This window comes from Rhinoderma darwinii, chromosome 6, assembly GCF_050947455.1.
Source record: "Rhinoderma darwinii isolate aRhiDar2 chromosome 6, aRhiDar2.hap1, whole genome shotgun sequence".
NCBI classification, from domain to species: domain Eukaryota; kingdom Metazoa; phylum Chordata; class Amphibia; order Anura; family Rhinodermatidae; genus Rhinoderma; species Rhinoderma darwinii.
In genome coordinates this window covers 20,476,642-20,495,579 of record NC_134692.1, presented here as the reverse complement: position 1 = coordinate 20,495,579, position 18,938 = coordinate 20,476,642, and the positions used below count along the sequence as shown (strand labels likewise).

The 18,938-nt window shown below is 43.4% G+C and overlaps 2 protein-coding genes across 2 annotated transcripts in view; both read right to left on the bottom strand.

Moving 5' to 3' along the window:
- The window catches only part of LYPD6B (LY6/PLAUR domain containing 6B), a 51,520-nt gene extending 49,879 nt beyond the window's left edge, over positions 1–1,641 (bottom strand). The window contains exons 1-2 of the mRNA XM_075829269.1: positions 1,550–1,641; positions 582–662 (exon numbers count right to left, since the gene is read on the bottom strand). The gene's annotated coding sequence lies outside the window, so the exon portion shown is untranslated. The remainder of the gene's footprint in view (positions 1–581; positions 663–1,549) is intronic.
- A 6,876-nt stretch (positions 1,642–8,517) lies between these two features.
- Positions 8,518–18,938, bottom strand: part of KIF5C (kinesin family member 5C) — a 44,732-nt gene continuing 34,311 nt past the window's right edge. The window contains exons 23-26 of the mRNA XM_075829268.1: positions 18,829–18,933; positions 15,330–15,546; positions 14,641–14,754; positions 8,518–11,431 (exon numbers count right to left, since the gene is read on the bottom strand). Of these exons, the coding sequence (XP_075685383.1) occupies positions 14,648–14,754; positions 15,330–15,546; positions 18,829–18,933 (429 nt within the window). The 3' untranslated portion in view covers positions 8,518–11,431; positions 14,641–14,647. The remainder of the gene's footprint in view (positions 11,432–14,640; positions 14,755–15,329; positions 15,547–18,828; positions 18,934–18,938) is intronic.

The window sequence follows — 18,938 nt, the reverse complement described above, 5'->3', positions numbered from 1 at the left end:
TCCATAAGCTGGTGTCGTCCTGTGCGACACAAAAAAAACCACTTTACAACAAATAACCTTGTGGCATAAAGAAAACGTGAATCACTTTACAACGAAGCAAAACAGCAGCACGGTCAGTAAATGACCTAGAAAAGTAAATGACCTAGAAATGACCAAATTTGTTGAAATGGCGTGAGATACGAGCAACAATTTTCCTTCAAGGCATAAACCATTTGAGTGGATACACCTCTAGATGGGAGTACCCACATTTTACACCCTCTGGCAGCTAACAATAGAGCTCTATTATTACATTACACATAAACCTTTAGCTTTAGTGATCTCTAACTGATGCAAAACTACAACTCCCAACATGCCCAGACAGCTGTACGTGGTCAGTGCATGTTGAGAGTTGTAGTTTTGTTTGGGAAGAACCACAGTTTGAAAGTCACTGTGTTAATGTATTCAATTTAAAGTCACATGTAAATGCAATTTTTATATTACGCTAGATAAAAAAAAAAAATACTTGCACGACTCAAAAAGTAAAAAAAAACAAAAAACACACACATCTAGATGTATATCAAGAGAAAAATGGTCACACTCACATGTAAATCTCACTTAGGGGGGGGGGGGGGCTCATCCCTCTGGACTGCAGCTGTTGCACCACAAAAGTATTTGTTTCCACGCTGACAGAGCAAATAAAAACAATATAGTTAAAAAAATAAAGAACAGAAAACACAAAAATTAAAAGAATGGAAATGTGTCAAGTAAATAGAAAAATATAAACACCTGTTATTAAATTAAAGTCTATGGATTCGAATGGTTCTCACAGAACGCACGTGATAACGCGCACACACACACACGACATAACATGGTCACGGACATTTGCTAAAACAAACAATTTTTTTTTTTAAATGTTTTTTTTAGAAAATCTGTTTTACATAATAAACAAAAGCGATTATTGTTAGCCGCTGGTTGAGAAATTGATATTTTATAACCAATAACCACATAGTAGTTTTACCAGTGAACATCCTAATAGTACAAATAAAAGTTACAACAAAAAAACGACCTGTCTATGGGCCACAAAAGCAGTGCCCACCAGCTTCTCTACCGAATATAAAATGCACAAATCTACCGGCTGACAGGACATGCTGGAGCTTGTTGTCCTACGATAACAGCATGCTGACGGGCTCCAGAAACCTTCATATTCTAGACTTTGACTTTTGGCGTCCAGCCTTCCATAAGATGTTCAGCTCTGGTCTATAGATCAGCACAAACATAGTGACCCATAAAGGGCTGCTGTTAGGGGGTCACTACTGCAGCATGAGTGGCTATTAGGGTGATGGTACAGTCAGGGGGGGGGGTTGATTTTTTTCTTTGTTAGAAGGGCCCCATATTCTGCACTGGCCTTGTATGTAAGTAATGCACCTGACATCCACAAGTGACCAAAAATAGAACATGCGAGGCAATGGCCGTGTACAGCACAGGGAGAGCGCCCTGCTTCCTGCACCAGGACCGGCGACCGGACAGAGCTCTGCAGAACCCAAATATCACACAGGAGGGGGAGACTCACCCCAATAATAACAGCGGCCGCTGCGATCACCTCCTCCTGCGCTGCGACTAACGTGCGATCCCCGGGATCATCTTCTCTCTGTTATTAGGGGAGGGACGTCTGGCTGGACACACCCCTAAGTGGGCGTGGTTACCTATCAGCCGCAGACTCGTCCAGCTCTAGAGATCCAGCGTGAAAAGTGGATACATGAGATACATTGCTTAGATACATTGCGACACAAAGTACAGGCTTGCAAGCTTAGATACAAGGCTGTGCTCTGAATCTTAAGATACACTGCGATGCAGCTAACAGGCAAAGTTTAGATACACTGCGATACAAGTTTGTTGTAAGCGTAGATACATTGCGATGCAGATAACAGGCTTGCAAGCCATGCAGTTGGATACAAGGCTTTTCCCTGCATCAGTGTAGCGGTTTCCTGCATCGCTGTGCATCTGACTGTATCTAAGCTTACAAGCCTGTTCGCAGCTTCACAATATATGCTTAGATACAGTAAGCACTGGCTTGTCTGCTTAGATACAGTAAGATACATTGCGAGGCAGCAAACAGGCAAAGTTTAGATACATTGTGATACAGGTTTGTGTAAACTTAGATACAATGCGATACAGATAACAGGCTTGCAAGCCATACAGTTGGATACAAGGCTTTCCCCTGCATCACTGTGTATCTAACTGTATCTAAGCTTACTGGCCTGTTCTCTGCATCACAATGTATGCTTGGACACAGAAAGAACAGGCTCGTATGCTTAGATACAGTAAGATACATTGCGATGCAGCGAACAGGCTTGTAAGCTTATATACATTTTGTAAGCTTAGATGCATTGAGATACAGGGAACTATCTTAAGATACAGTTAGATACAAGGTTGTCCTCTGCATCACAGTGTATCTAACTGTATCTAAGCTTATAAGTCTGTTTTGAATGTAAGCTTAAACTGAGAACAGGCTTGTAAGTTTTGATACAATTCAGAGAACAAAATGGTATAGTTAGATACATTTTAATGCAAAGAACAAGTTTGTATGCGTGGATACATTGTAATGCAGAGAACAGGCTTAAATGCTTAGATACAATGCAGATAACAGGCTTATATGCTTAGATACAGTTAGATTTATTGTAATGCAGAGAACAAGCTTGTGTTGTGTGCTTAGATACATAAGAGAAGCAACATATAGCAGAGAATGCACCAGACTGGTCCTCATGTGAATGGGCAGTTGAGGAGGAACTATAAATCCCAGCATGCTGGCAGATCATCATAGTGACTCCTCGTGTTCTGGAGGAATGCTTCACAATCAGATCCATGAACAACTATTTCCTGTACACAACACAACACAACACAACACACACAAAACTGTAGAGGAACTACAACTCCTAACATGCTAGCCCCAGTAAGCCGCAGCATAGCTCTATAGACATTCATCATCTGTTTTGAAGCTGCAATATTGGTTGCTGATCCTGGATTTTAAATATTAACCCCTTAGTGACCACTAATACGCCTTTTCACGGCGGTCACTAAGGGGCCTTAGGCTAGGCCGCCGCCTTTTCACGATGGCCCAGTCAAAGCCCTGCACGGGTGTCTCGTGCAGGCTGGAGCCAGGTCTCAGCTGTCTGATGACAGCCGGGCTCCTGCTCCACTGGCCACGATCAAAGTTTACTTTGATCGCGGGTGTTTAACCCGTTAAATGCCACAGTCAATCCCGACCGCGGCATTTAAATAATTTGCAGAGGGAGGGAGCTCCCTCTCTCACCAATCGGTGGCCCGCAAATGCAATCCTAATTAAATCACACAGGTGCAGGGCTTGTGAGAGTATGTTCACACGCAAAATAAAAACCGTCTCAAAATACAGAGCTGTTTCGTTTTTTAAGCCACTCGCGATTTTGGCTGCGTTTTTCACTGCCGTTTTTGGAGCGGTTTTTCTATAGAGTCTATGGAAAAACGGCTCCAAAAACGGCTGAAGAAGTGACACGCACTTCTTTTTCGCAGCCGTTTTGAAAAACGGCCGCAAAAAAAAACAGCCCGTCGGAATGGAATGCCGTTTTTCCCCATTGAAATCAATGGGCAGATGTTTAAAGGCGTTCTGCTTCCGATTTTTCTGCCGTTTTTCAAGGGGAAAAACGGCTGAAAACACTGCGTGTGAACATACCCTTAGGCTGGATTCACACGAGCACATTACGTCCGTAATGGACAGAACGTATTTCGGCCGCAAGTCCCGGGCCGAACACACTGCGGGGATCCGGACTCCTGGCATCATAGTTATGTACGATGCTAGGAGTCCCTGCCTCTCCGTGGAACTACTGTCCCGTACTGAAAACATGATTACAGTACGGGACAGTTGTCCTGCAGCGAGGCAGAGACTCCTAGCGTCGTACATAACTATGATGCTAGGAGCCCGGCTCCCTGCAGTGTGTTCGGTCCGGGACTTGCGGCCGAAATACGTTCCGTCCATTACGGACGTAATGTGCTCGTGTGAATCCAGCCTTACAGTGTAGCAGTGCCCTTTCCTGTGAGGGAATGTCCACCATAGAAGCCTAAGGTGCGTTAACGCCATTTCTGATGAACCGCGAGAGTTCCAGGTGTAACATCCATAATACGGGCGCAAAAAAACACCTGTATTACGCCCGTCTGAAAGTGGCCTATGGGGAAAATAATTGAATAAAATCACCGGGGGGCAAAACCAGGCTTATGATGGGAGCAGTAGTTCTAGTTACCAACAAGGTTTACGGACAATTAACTCTCCATCGATTAAGAAAAACAACCTCCATTGTTTTAGCAGCCCCCGAGGGCATTAAGTAGTTTAAGACTAATTTGACTGGTTTGTTCCATGTGACCCTGTAAAAACGTAGTGGCTGAGCGCCTTTAACCCCTTCGCGACCAGATAGTTTGCTGCTGGCCTAAGACTGGGACCAGTGATGTAGCTTAAAGCTATTGGGTCCTGCTGCAAAATCTGCAACTCTCACCATGTACTGCCGCGTGCAATTACTTCTCACCGTTCTCCCAGCATGCCGCGAACCACGCTCACTTGTCATTGATCCACATCTGCTACAACTACACCACTCATTGGCCCCAACCATTGTGATATTACCCTGTCTGGTCTGTGATTTACACAGGACTGCTGGCAAAGCTATAGGCCATAGACTAAAACAGCATCTTTCTTGTATGACTGGTACCTAAGGGCGAGTTCAAAAGTGGCGAAAATGGCACAGATTTTCTACAACAATTTACAGTACAATACAGCACGTAGCGGAAAAATCCACAGCGTGCTCATTATGTTGCAGACCTTTTATGGATTTTTTACTGCAGATTAGGAAAATATCTGCCACGTCTGGCCTAGGCCTGAGGCCCCATGCACGCGACCGTGCCCGCAATCACGGCCCGCGATTGCGGGCACGGCCGGCCGCCGACTTACAGCCGCATTTTCAGGCCGTGCTCCCATATAAAGTATGTGAGCACGGCCCGCAAAATGCAAAAGACCGGACATGTTCCATAATTCCCGGAACATTTCCACGGCACGGACACCCTTCCGTAGTGCTACGGAAAGGTGTCAGTGTTCAATGAAAGTGAATGGCTCCGTTTTTGCGGACCGCAGCTGCGGTGCGCAAAAACTGAGGTTTTTTACGGTCGTGTGCATGGGGCCTAAAGGGCACATCACTGACAGGTGATGCTGCCTCTTGTCCTAGCAATCGGAGGGTAGAAGATGGGTCTTAGATTAAGGGATAGTTCACACAGAGTATTTTGGCTCTGTTTTTGACGCGGAAACTGTGTCAGAGCCAGCGCCAATAAACTACACCAAATTGCCTCCCATTGATTTCAATGGGAGGCGGAGGCATTTTTTTCCCAAAGTGCTAAAAACCGCTTGCAGAAAGAAGCGACATGCCCTTTCTTCGTGCGTTTCCGTCTCTGACCTCCCATTGACAATGGGAGGCAGAGACCACGGCTTGCTCTTGCCCGCAGCGCTCAATGGTCGCGGGCGGAAAACGCGGCAAATATTTTTCCGCCTAAAAAACAGGGCCTAAAGGGGTTGTTTGGGGTCCAAACAGTATTAGCAGTGCCCCTGTCGTGCTGATTATGAGATTTTCATAGATATTTATAGCGCTGCTGGGGGACCGGAACTCTAGTTGTACAGTCTTCTTTGATGACGATAGGACTCTTCATCAGGTGACCGGCCCCTCTGTACTCTATGAAAAGCAGGAGCAGTAGTACAGCGAGTACATAGAATACAGTGGAGCCGGTCACATGATGACGCGTCGTATCATCATGAAAGAAGGCTGTGCAACTAGACTTCCTGCCCCCCGGCAGCACTATAAAAATCTCAGAATCAGCGCGACGGGGACCAGTATGTATAATAGCGAGTGTACTCACATAATGCAGTGACTGCACTGCTAATAATTTTTGGTCCCCACATAAGTATAGCTGCCTGCAGCCACCAATAGAGGGCGCTTGCTGAATACAGTTTATACATTGAACTCAAACCAGTGCAGTAAGCTCCCCCTGGTGGTGGCTAAAGGAAACCAGAATTTTATGATTCAACTATACAGGAGATTTGGATCTCTGTATCAGGATAATATAGCTATAAGACATTAGCGCAAAATGTTAGACCAATAAACAACATGGAGTTTTTTTACCTGAAGTACAAAAAAAAGTGCAGACACAAAGTACATTTTCATAAAATTGTGAAACCCCTTTAACAATTCCGCCTAACTTTCTAAAAAAAATATCAAGTGTTTCTATCCTCTTTGGTTAATCTCTCAGGGACCGTGGACAAGTCACATAGATAAAACATTGTGCAGGAAACCCGAGACACTGATGAGAGGTAACCAGAGCCGGGCTTTAAGCAAAGCAATGACGTGAGGCCTACCTTCCAGAATTATAAAATATCCAGCCTCGCAGCACAAAGCCATAGACAAAGACGCATTTTACAGGCCCAAAGGCATCAGCTATCCAGTAATTATTCTGTAAGTGAAATCCATATTCAGACCCGGGACTTGCGGGAAAGGCGGCGATTGTTCGGAGCCTGGAGATCTCCGCTATCAGATGTATAAAAATATTGTTACGTTTTACTGGTTTCAAGTGAACCTGAAAAAGGGAAATGAAGTAGCAGCTCGCCCCATCCATCAAAGTGACATTTCCGAGATAAGAGAAGTGGTTGAAAGTAGGCAAAAATTTTCCTGCGACAGAGTACGGAACGACAGTCATAAACTTGTCAATGCAGAATCCACCATGAAATAGCCAGAAAAAAACAGCCCATAAATTACAACCCAAAGCATTTGCATTAATCAGGTATCAATGAGACCCTAAAAGGTGCCGGATTATCAAGTAATCTAGATTTTTGGACTGCCATAAGAAATTTATATAAAAGTCGAAAATAAAATGTTAAAATTATATTAGCATATTTTAAGTATTGCAATGTCATTTTCTTATGAAATGCCACGTGATATTGCAGTTTTGTGCTGGAAATGCGCAGGGTTAATAGACTTTCTGGACTACTGGATTAAAGGAATTTCACACACATAAAAAACACATGAACAGTTGTGAAATATTTCCTTACATCTGGCATGTAATGAGGTCATCTTATTTTTGGAGAGCAGTGATGTCACAACTGACAAAATTCTGGAATGAAATTCAGGATAATTGAGACTCCGGGCGGAGTATTTTATCCCAACTGAGAGGGCAGAACTCCGTATAGATGAAGTGGAGTCTCTTGATTTATTGATACTTCAAAGTGGATTTTATGAATACAATGGTAAAGCCGGCCACAGGCGTGACATTTTTGAAGGCCATAGACCTGACGATTTTCAGGATCCATAGACAATCACCCAACCTCGGAAGCGTAAACAGGGATTGGACAGTTCCCGGCGGAACCCTCACCATAGAAATGATATGCCCATCTATGTTCATTTTAGCCCGATTACACCGTTTTATTAGGGGGGAATTTTTTGTACGAGGGTCTCTGCAGTTCAATTGAAAAACCTATGAATAAAAAACAAAACAAACAACTTTCATAGAGCATGCTAACCACTGAACCAAATCTGAAACACTGTATACATTAACATATTTTACTAGACTTTCATCTGGCCGCAGCCAGCTTTTAGCCCACCCCACCCCCAAAAAAAACAAAAACAACCACTGCTAAAAAGCGGTGTGTAAAAATGGCCTGAGGCTGGAATCACAAATGACATTTTTGATGCAGTTTTTGAAACCAAAGTCAGAAGTGGATCCATCAGGAAAGAGAAGTCTTTTTATACTTCCCATTTTTATTTAATCCACTCCTGGCTTTGGCTCAGACTGCGTCTACATAATAAAACCAAATCCATGTTTGTCGAGCGAATAAAAAAAAGTTGCACATTTATAACATTACTAAAAAATAATGTAGTAAAATGTGGTCTTGCTTTTTTAGGATTAGGACAGCGTTTTGCTTTGTTTTTTTTGTGGTGTTTTCATTGGTGTTTTTACGGCGGTTTTAGGTCAAATACGCTGTGACCAGGCGTTACTTTAAAGTTTATAGTTAAATATTAAAAATGCTACATACACAGCATTTTATTTAAATGAAAGCATTCGCTGGGTATTGCATTTTTCTTAATAGGACCTTCAAAAACGCTGGTGTTTGTACATGAAAGTTTAAAAACGCCAGACAAAAACCCTGCAAAGGAAAGCTAAAGCTGAAAGAGAAAAAAATAAACATAAATAAAATTCTGGAAAAATTGTAAAACTAAAGCACAAAACAAAAAAGATGAAAATTTAAAAAATTGATCAATTCCACATACGTACGGAACAGTCTCTGGAGGTTTTTAAGAACTTGAGAAGTGCGAGATAACGTAGTGATTATGGGGGGCAGGGAGTTTTCCGGACTTCACCCCGTTAAAAAAACCTCTATAGTATTCTATGTAGAAAATGTGTAAATATTTTAAAGTGGCCGATAAGGTTTCCTTTCGTGCTTTTAACCCATAATTTAGTAGAAGGAGGGACTGACACAGGATGTAAACTGTAATTCAATTTTATTTTATTTTTAGTTTGACATTTTCAGATAAAATACCATGCAATCTGCCAGTGTATCATACATCTGTCATAGTAAGAGCTGGAGACGTGTCCTGGGGGGGGATTCCTGCAAGACTCTTTGCTGCCGGAACAGTTTGAAATATGTTACAGATAAATCCTTCGGCAAAAAAGCAAAAAAGTCCATTATAGAGCAAATATTTGATGTTTTATACGTTAGATCTTCAATCTGAAAATGAAATTTCCATAATTTTTTATTCCCTAAAATGAATGCTACAATACACCTACACGTGACAAAACAACAATTGAACATGTACAGCGCTACAAAAAGCTTCATCTATTTCAACGATGAATATTGGAAAAATTTGCGTCTAGGAAAACAAAATATATACATTTACAAAATTAAATACACAAAAATATAAATAAATAGTATTTTAACCACACATGTGTAATTACAGCTGTGAGTTGATAAAGGCTTTTCGGATAAATTAATTTAGATTATTAAATTTAATAAAAATAATTTAAAAAAATATGAAAAAATGAAAAAATAATTTGAAATTCTGATGAATTTTCTGTTTAGACGTATCTGATAATTTCCAGTAATTTCTCGGATTATTAGTAAGGGTGACTACAATTAAAAGGGTTAATTTAAATTGGTTACAGCAGCATTTTACCAGCATTAAAGTCTTTGCTTCAAATCCAACTCTGAAAAATATTTTACAATGTGGCAGAAAATCTGACTGTCTGATCAGATACTAGAATCACTGTGAAATATCAGAGCTACCTTTTCAACAGGCCACAAACCAAATCCCTAGTCCGCTTTTAGATAATCTTAAATATGGCCGCAACACCCTCTGCGGTTCTACTGAACCAAACTTTGATCACCACAGAACCCTATATTATTTCAAGTCGGTTCAGTCGGCCCGCAAGGGTCTGGGTCTTGTGGTTGTAATACAGAGACTTTAATACAACCATATTACGGTTATCTAAAACCCGCCCTATTCAGATTTTTCTAGGACAGAAAAAATAAAAAATGGTTGACATTTTATTTAAAAATAAAAAATATTTCAGATAATTTTTTCTTCTGGAATACAAAATCCAAATTGAAATTATTCACTGAATTTATAGGAGGCTTGTATATAAAATACTTCATCCTTGGAATTCGTTTTAGGTCTCCTCTTCTTTTTACATCTCCCCAAACCTTAAATATATTTCCCCTCTGTCATGGGGTAAACACGTTCCTGTAATATCTTCCTTTACATTATAAATGAACATACAATGCAACAAAAATTATTCACAAAAGGAATTAAAACCAACAAATGAATGAGAGAATATTAGAATATTGTACACAAAGAGCGTATTATACAGGACAGGCCTTTCCACCGGTTTCCTTCACCGCAAATTGTCTCCTATAAGTCTTGAGTTCTGTAAATAAAGATCCGCATACCCTAAGACTACACACTGGCAGTTACTCCTTGAGGATTTTTTAAAACTGGCACATAAGGGTAATAAAGAAGGCATAAAAGTCAATCTTTGAAAATGGAAACGGTGTCAAGCTTACCCTGGGCGCAGCCATGTTGGCTGCGGTACTAAAGGGTTTGTTGAATACATTCAAATCTCTCGCAATATGCTCGGAAAAAAATTACCCGCTGTGACCGTGTTCTGTGCGGGAATCTCTTCTGGAAAGCCGAGTGATGTGTAGAGTATTTCCATAGGTTCCATAATAATCCGTCAATATTAAGGTGTTAGCCCCATCCCCCTTCTCCATACCCACCAATGACATTTGAGACACCTGCCAGACTTGGTTGCCCAAAAAAAAAGGCATTTGCCATCCCCCATTTTTACCCAAATGGCAGATTATTCTACAGTACATAGATTACAATATCATCTTGTCATTGTAAAGTACCAGGTTCTGCATTTCAAGTGGCCTATTGCATTCTAATGCTCGCCGCCTAAATTTTTTGAAAAATCTGATTAATACCACAGCCCAAGATGGGCAAGACGTGACTGCTGCCAAGCTGCCTTTAACCTTTTCTGCTGTCCGCGCCAGGTCAATCCAGCTTTGAGCTAAACTGCTGAGTCATGTCTGACACTCTGGTTGCTAGGCACATACTGCCTAACAACCAGTCTTTTCATTGAAGTCATGTAACACATCCCTAGCAACCAGTATGCTTTCGATTACTCAGGTCTTCAGCTCAAGGCAGAAATAACCGCTGAATTAGGAGCTTAGAAGCTAGGGTAGGGCATATACATCTTGCTCCATCTCTTAAAGCTGCACTAACCATATGTTTGTAACAGTAAAATTAGGTGAAGGACCTCTCCAATACATGGCTTAGTGGGTTCCCTACTATTGTCAGTGTCTGAATGAACAATCAAGTCTCCCTATGATACGCCCTATTCAAGAGCTCCCATAGATGTGTAGAAAATAGAGCGTCACATTGCCGCCCTGTAACCTATGCAGGAAGAAACGGGCGTGCATAGGAAGTATCTGAGCAAACAATACTGGAGAACCCATCTAATCTTGTAGCTGCTACAAGGAAGGTAGGAGAAGAGAGGCTTAAGTAATAGAGCTATGATGTGATTATAAGGCTAATTGACCCTTTTCGGGGGTAAACGTTACACCCAGGAACAAATATGGAACAAAAACAGCAGCAAGATGGTGGTACAGTTGGTCACTTAAGGTCACAGCGGCAGAAGTAAATGAATATGTTCCATACATTACATAGGCTGAGATAAGCACGACTCTGTACATTGATGGGTTTTTCGATGAAGCTGGATAAAATGTGAGAGTCAGGGCTGGTTTTCATGATTGTAAAGAGCTCAGAAAGGTGCAACGACATGTGTACGATTGGCGAGCGTGAAGATGGTGGCGCCACATGCTTAGCGGTGATCTTCTAATCTGTCGGAAAGAGAGAGAAAGCATTTTACAGTATGGATGAAAGGAAAAGCTGCGGTCAGAGTAACCCCACTACGTTACTAGATTCACATCATGTTATACAGACGACACTCAGGAAGGTGATGGGCTTAATAAGCAACTACTCCGGATGTCAGCAAGTGCATTTATCTCCCCACACAGGAGGATGAAACTCTATTATGTTACAAAGATTATGAAAAATTCAATTCTTTGCCATGTTCGCTGGAAATTTTTTCCATTATGGCAACATTGAAATCACTAGGGGAGTCACGGTAATGCCCAGTGATGATTTTACCCGTGTTGGCATGGATCCTTACTGTGAACCCCCCTGCTAATGTGGAAAACATGTACTGCTTGTGAATCTGGGGGACCGAGTTTGGAGAGCAGTTATGGGGTCCCTGCTAGCCCCCAGTGTTTACTTGCATCATTCCAGCACTTTATTTTTCGTAAGAAGCGCACGTCCCATGTCCCAGTCCTACACGACCTGAAGACAAAGAGCCGTCTCCCTGGTTATTACTATAACTAAATATTAACCAGAGTAACCATCAGAAATTCCACTCAGCCGCTCAATTTCCTTGTACAGGATGTGCAATTACAGATCCAAACTCATTAACCCAGCGAGACTTAATAAAGACTCTCTCCATACAGAGAAGTGGGATTTGCACGGGATAGACGAGGTCCATAGCACTCATAACCAGGCAGAATCACATTACAGCCGGGTACTGCTGAGCCAAGAGGACCGATGTGAGGTCAAACAACAAACACAAACAAAAAAAAAACACATACATACATGGTACTGCCCAATCTAAAGAACCCAAAAAATGTGCCAACACTTGGCTGTCAGATTCCACCCGCCGCTGATGGGTCACTGCATAGGATAGACTTCAATAAGTTCTATTTGATAGACCGTAATGTGCAAACATGTGGCCCATAAACTTCACAGGCCCCAGTTAATCTTCTGCCACCTCCGCATAAGCCCACCGAATATATAATATGGGCCGGAAGCTTGCCGAGTACACAAAGATCATATTATTTAATCTTCACACTGTGGGCCACTGCGTGTGGGACGATGAATGAGATGATCCTCATCCTGCAGAATGATCATGTTATCCCCTCAAAAACCAAACAAATTTACTTCACTGAGTACAATGTGGAGGAAAGGAAATGTATAATAAGGCCTCGGGGGCCCTGACCATTATGATTGTATGGGGCCCAGATATGATGAATGGCAGCCCAGGTCCCAGGGACACATCACAACTTATAAAAGTGCTGGAGTGTTACAAGACAAGCCGCTTATGTCATCCCGACACATTTATGGAACGTTTCCGAAGGTTCTCAGAACTGGAGATATGCGGGATGAAGTATGCAGAACACTACAGTCAGCCTCATATGGCTGATAAAAGCCGAAACTGAATTGTATAGCAACTCGAGAAAAGACTAAAAGGTGGCCATATACATTAGGTAACGGTCAGTGGAATCGGATGACTAACTAATGTGCATGTGGGTGTCCCAACTCTCTCCAGCCAGCAGATGTCGGGAGGAAGAAGGATCGGGCACCTTGAAACCCAACATGCCCGATCCTCCCCAACATCTGCCGTTCCAGCAGCTTATGCTCCATCTTCAATGACAAAAAAAATGCTTATGGGAAAGTCGGGAATAGCAGCGGTCGGCTGACAGCCATCTTTAGTATACGGCAAGCTTAAGACTTTATACTTAGTGGTCCACATTTATTAAGTAAGTGTGCGCCAGGTTTTAACGGTAAAACTTGCGACTTTTTACGTTGCTCAACAAATTTAGCAAGTAACAAGAAAAGTGGGTGTGGTCTCCAAAGGACATATAAGTTCAGGCCACATTTATAAAGTAAGGAAATGATGCAAACTTTGGCGCAAGTCTACAACTGCTTATAGTAGGCGTAGATTTCCTCACGGCTTAGGTTAAAAATATGCCAATTTTTTAGTACATTTGGCACAGATTAATTCAAGTATCTTCTTTACTTAGACAGGCATAAAAAGCGCAGTGCAAGTGTTTCTTAAATATATACAACATATATTATTCCAGGCCCAATTTTGCAGCATTTATGGGTTTATGACAAATCTCGCCATGAAAGAATCAATATTATTAATTATCAAAAGGGAAAATGCTAGTTCATAGATGACCCCTACCAACGTCCTGCAGCGAGCCATCTGAGAAGCCCATCTATATGTACACACACAGACCTACACAACAGAATGAATGTTACCTGGATGTTTCTCACACAGTTCATGGGCACCTATGAGTGAGTGTACCACATCTGCCTCACTGTTTCTTTCTCTATACTAGCAGTCAAATGTAGTAGACTATAACATTGCATTGTCAAGCATAATACCTGCAAATCACATGAAAAAATCATGACGCATTGCTGCCACCTAGTGGCAATATCTGGACAAATATAGTTCAGGTAAGCAGGACTAAAAGTATGTCTAAAATCACTTCCAATTTATACAGTATATAATCTACCGATAAAGTTGAGTAACTTTATAAATGCATTGCTTAACTTATCTAGTACTGATCCGGAGTTATATTTCTTTTAAAATTTAGAGCTGCATTTTGGTGGTCATTGAAAACAGTCAATAAGCTTCTCGTCAAATACAACAGCGTAGCTGAGCTCCTATATTGCAGTGTGTGTACATGGGAGGAGGCTTGAGAGATTGCTAATTCTAAATAAAATTGCTGTTCAATGCCTGGTGCTAACACTATGCTTATCCGAATGAATGCTGGAAGATTTCAGCTCCGAAGCTGCAAAATTGTGAATGCAGCTTTGGACTTTAAAGGGATTTTCCCATTAGGGACATGTATGACATATCCACAGGATATGTCATAAATCTCAAATAAACACGGGTCCCACCTCTGGGACCCGCACCTATCTCTAGAACAAGGCCCCCTAAACCCTGTTCTACTGCCCTGTGTTCCGGCTGATGACATATCCTATGGATATGTCCTAAATGTCCCTGATGGGGAAACCCCTTTAACATTAATTAGTACAAGATAATCCATGACATTGTGAAGACAAATACAAGTGTGTGTAATGGTCTGTGACAATGCATTGCTCTATATCATGGCTAATTCAGCATATATGAATGTGCAGCGCTAGTAATGTCTGGATATCACCGATAGTTGACGACCATTTCAATAGACATCACAACACAACCACTTACTTGTCAGTTATTTGGTGCTGTGGTAGTAAGATGAATGAACAGATCCCCCTCCTCGGATAGCGTGGAGGGCTGTAGGAGAGGATGCTGGGTAATGTCCGGGGCGAATTGGTTTTGCTAGATTAAAACATAAAAAGGTTGTAGAATTATTAAAGAGGTCAGCGATTCGATGTTACTACCCAGAAAAGTACCACGGGTTTATCATGTCCCTACTAATACTTATTTCAGCTGATAAGTGAAACGCCACAGTGCCGGGAAGCGAGCGGCTCTCGCAGTCTTATGACGTCACTATGGAAAAATGTCATCAGCCAATAAGAAGCGGTAGAAGCCTCGGAGGTGGTGAGGAAAAAGCTTGCCATTACCTCCCATTGAAAAATGGAGGGAGATTTGGGGCATTTTTTTGCACTGATTTCGTCACAGTTTCCTTGTCAAAATCTGCGCAGTCGTGCAAGGGTTGTAAGAGATTAGAAAACAGAATCTGCTATTTTTTAAGTAAATGGAGTTAAGCTGCAATACCAGACACAACCCAAAGATAAGAGTGGCGCTATTTATGGGTGGGGGCAAACCATTTTTTCAAATCTTGAGGAACCCCTTTAAAAACATTGGACGGTCAGCAGATTCCGGACACAAGTCATCATGTCTATACAGGAATTTAGAACCACTTAGTGAAATAGCTCAATTTAAAGACTTACCAATCTGGGCTGTGTGAACTCTCCGTGCCATGTTCTTTGCCCTCACAGCCTCCTTAATGCGGTCAACCTCCTGCTGGTAGCGCTTGCGGTCTCTCATGGCGTTCTCTTTGGCTTCCTTAAGAGCGCCTTCCAAAGCCTTGACCCTTTCAGCTGTAGCCCGAAGACGTTTCTCCAGTTTAGGAAGCTCACAGCGCAGATCTGCGTTATCGCGGACAAGCTGCAAAAAAAGCAAAGAGAATCAGGGAAGGCGTTACTGAGCGACAGCAACATGGAGGCAGCCCGTTACATGGAGGCAGCCCGTTACCTGGAGGCAGCCCGTTACCTGGAGGCAGCCCGTTACCTGGAGGCAGCCCGTTACCTGGAGGCAGCCCGTTACCTGGAGGCAGCCCGTTACATGGAGGCAGCCCGTTACCTGGAGGCAGCCCGTTACATGGAGGCAGCCCGTTACATGGAGGCAGCCCGTTACATGGAGGCAGCCCGTTACATGGAGGCAGCCCGTTACATGGAGGCAGCCCGTTACATGGAGGCAGCCCGTTACCTGGAGGCAGCCCGTTACATGGAGGCAGCCCGTTACCTGGAGGCAGCCCGTTACCTGGAGGCAGCCCGTTACCTGGAGGCAGCCCGTTACATGGAGGCAGCCCGTTACATGGAGGCAGCCCGTTACCTGGAGGCAGCCCGTTACATGGAGGCAGCCCGTTACATGGAGGCAGCCCGTTACATGGAGGCAGCCCGTTACATGGAGGCAGCCCGTTACATGGAGGCAGCCCGTTACATGGAGGCAGCCCGTTACATGGAGGCAGCCCGTTACATGGAGGCAGCCCGTTACATGGAGGCAGCCCGTTACCTGGAGGCAGCCCGTTACCTGGAGGCAGCCCGTTACCTGGAGGCAGCCCGTTACCTGGAGGCAGCCCGTTACCTGGAGGCAGCCCGTTACATGGAGGCAGCCCGTTACATGGAGGCAGCCCGTTACATGGAGGCAGCCCGTTACAAATTCATCTCGAAGCTGCTGATACTTAAGAATTCAAAGCCCAAGGACATGAGTGGTGCTGTTAATGAAGAAAAGCAGAAGGTTTTTTTTCTAATGCTAGACATCCCGTTTAAGAATGGAAACGATGACGCTAATGTGAGCAGAGCCCAATACATTATATGCCCAAAAGTATGTGAACCCTCTCCTAATTATTGAGTTCAGGTGTTTCAGCCTCACCTATTGTAAACAGGGTCGTAAAATCAAACACACAGTTAAGTCATCTCCATAAACAAATATTCCTCGTAGTATGTGACTTTACACGTGGCACTGTCATGGGAGGCCACCTTTGCCACAAGTCAGTTTGTGAAATTTCTGCCCCTTTCATTTGTCCCGGTCATCTGTAAATGCTATTATCTGCTATATCTGCCCCGGTCACCTGTAAGGGTATGTTCACACGGCCTATTTTCAGACGTAATTCGGGGGTTTTACGCCTTGAATTACGCCTGAAAAGACGGCTCGATTACGTCTGCAAACATCTGCTCATTGCTTGCAATGGGTTTTACGATGTTCTGTTCCCACGAGCCTTTGTTTTACGCGTCGCTGTCAAAATACGGCGCATAAAATGACGGTTCGTCAAAAGAAGTGCAGGACACTTCTTGGGATGTTTTTGGAGGCGTTTTTCATTGACTCCATTGAAAAACAGCTCCAAAAACGGCCGTACAAAACGCGAGTTGTTAAAAAAAACATCTGAAAATCTGGAGTTATTATATGCTAGATCTGCAATGGTCACCTGTAAGGCTGGGTTCACACGTGGTGGAATTTCACTTAAATTCCGCTGCGGACACTCCGCAGCGTTAATCCGCAGCGGAGCCGTTTGTCCATTGACTTCCACTTTAATTTAGCAGTGTTCGTTTAGACGATGCGTAAAATTCCGCTGCGGAGCATAGGCTGCGGAGCGGAATTTGGTGTCCGCAGCATGCTCTGTCTGTTGCGGAGCAGTGGCGGACTCATGGCGGAATTTCTCCATTGACTTCAATGGAGATTCTAATTTCCGCAATGAAGTCCGCAGCTGTCATGCACATGTTATGTGTGCTGCGGATGCGTCTTGCTTTTTTAACTTGACATTTCTTCATTCTGGCTGGACCTATGTATTTCTAGGTCTACAGCCAGACTGAGGAAGTCAATGGGGCTCCCGTAATGACGGGAGCGTTGCTAGGCGACGTCAGTAAATAGTCACTGTCCAGGGTGCTGAAAGAGTTAAGCGATCGGCAGTAACTGTTTCTGCCCCCTGGACAGTGACTACCGATCCCAATATACAGCAACCTGTAAAAAAATAGAAGTTCATACTTACCGAGAACTCCCTGCTTCTGTCTCCAGTCCGGCCTCCCAGGATGACGTTTCAGTCTAAGTGACGGCTGCAGCCAATCACAGGCCAATAACAGGCTGCAGCGGTCACATGGACTGCCGCGTCATCCAGGGAGTTCGGGCTGGATGCCGAAGGAGGGACGCGTCACCAAGACAACGGTCGGTAAGTATGAATTTCTTTGACTTTCACAAGGGAAAGTGCTGTCCCTTCTCTCTATCCTGCACTGATAGGGAGAAGGGAAGTACTTTTACCGCAGTCCGCAGCAGCTAGTCCGCATCAATTTACTGCACATTTTGTGCAGATCCGCAGCAGAATCTGCAACGCAGATTCTGTGCGGCATTGATGCGGACAGTTGCGGAGGAAATCCGCCACGTGTGAACATGCCCTAAGTGTTATTATTGTGACTTGGAGTGTCTGGGAGTAACAACAGCTGAGCCGCAAAGTCTAAGGCCCTGTTCACACAGTTTTTTTGCAGGCAGAAAAATCTGCCTGTACTCTATTTGCTGCTATTTGCTGCAGAGAAAACTGCTTTCTTTGCCCATCATTGACGGCAATGGGAGGTCAGAGACGGAAATGCCCGAAAAAAAACGCCTGTTTCCTATTGAAATCAATGGAAGGTGTTTTTTTGTCACGGTTTCTGCATCAAAAAACGCGCCAAAAAACGCCATGTAAACAGGGCCCAAGGCTGTTTTTCAATGTTTATATAAAGCGATGGGTAATGTTAATGCTGAGACATTTAGACTAATGCATGAAACATATTTTTCAATAATATAGTTTCATTGAAAACTTGGAGGTAACTCATGTTGGAAAGATCAATGGGCAACTTGGGGGGAAACCATACGTGAAGAAATAAAGACTTTAGGTTAGGGGTCAGCAGTAGGACAGACCTACATGGGATCACAGAGTAGCGACACCTAGTGGATATAATATAAACATACACAGTGTGGATCATTACATATAAACAGATATCTTAGGGTACGGTCCTACGTAGCGGTGGCCGCAGCCTGGCTCACTTGCAGTGGCCGATAGCTGCACGATTTTGGCAGGTATTACCAGCACAATCATGCGGCCATTGGCCACCACATGCGGTTGTGGTTTCGCCCACCGCTACGTGGGACTGTACCCTCAGCCTGTCAGCCTGTCAGTCCACAGAGTTCAGGTCTCACCTGTTTGTGAACTTTTGTTAGCTGCTCCAGATTGTTCTCCAAGAAGGAGATCTTTTGTTTCTGCGCTGCGCTTCCTCCAGCATCATCACTGTCCAACTCCACACTCTGCA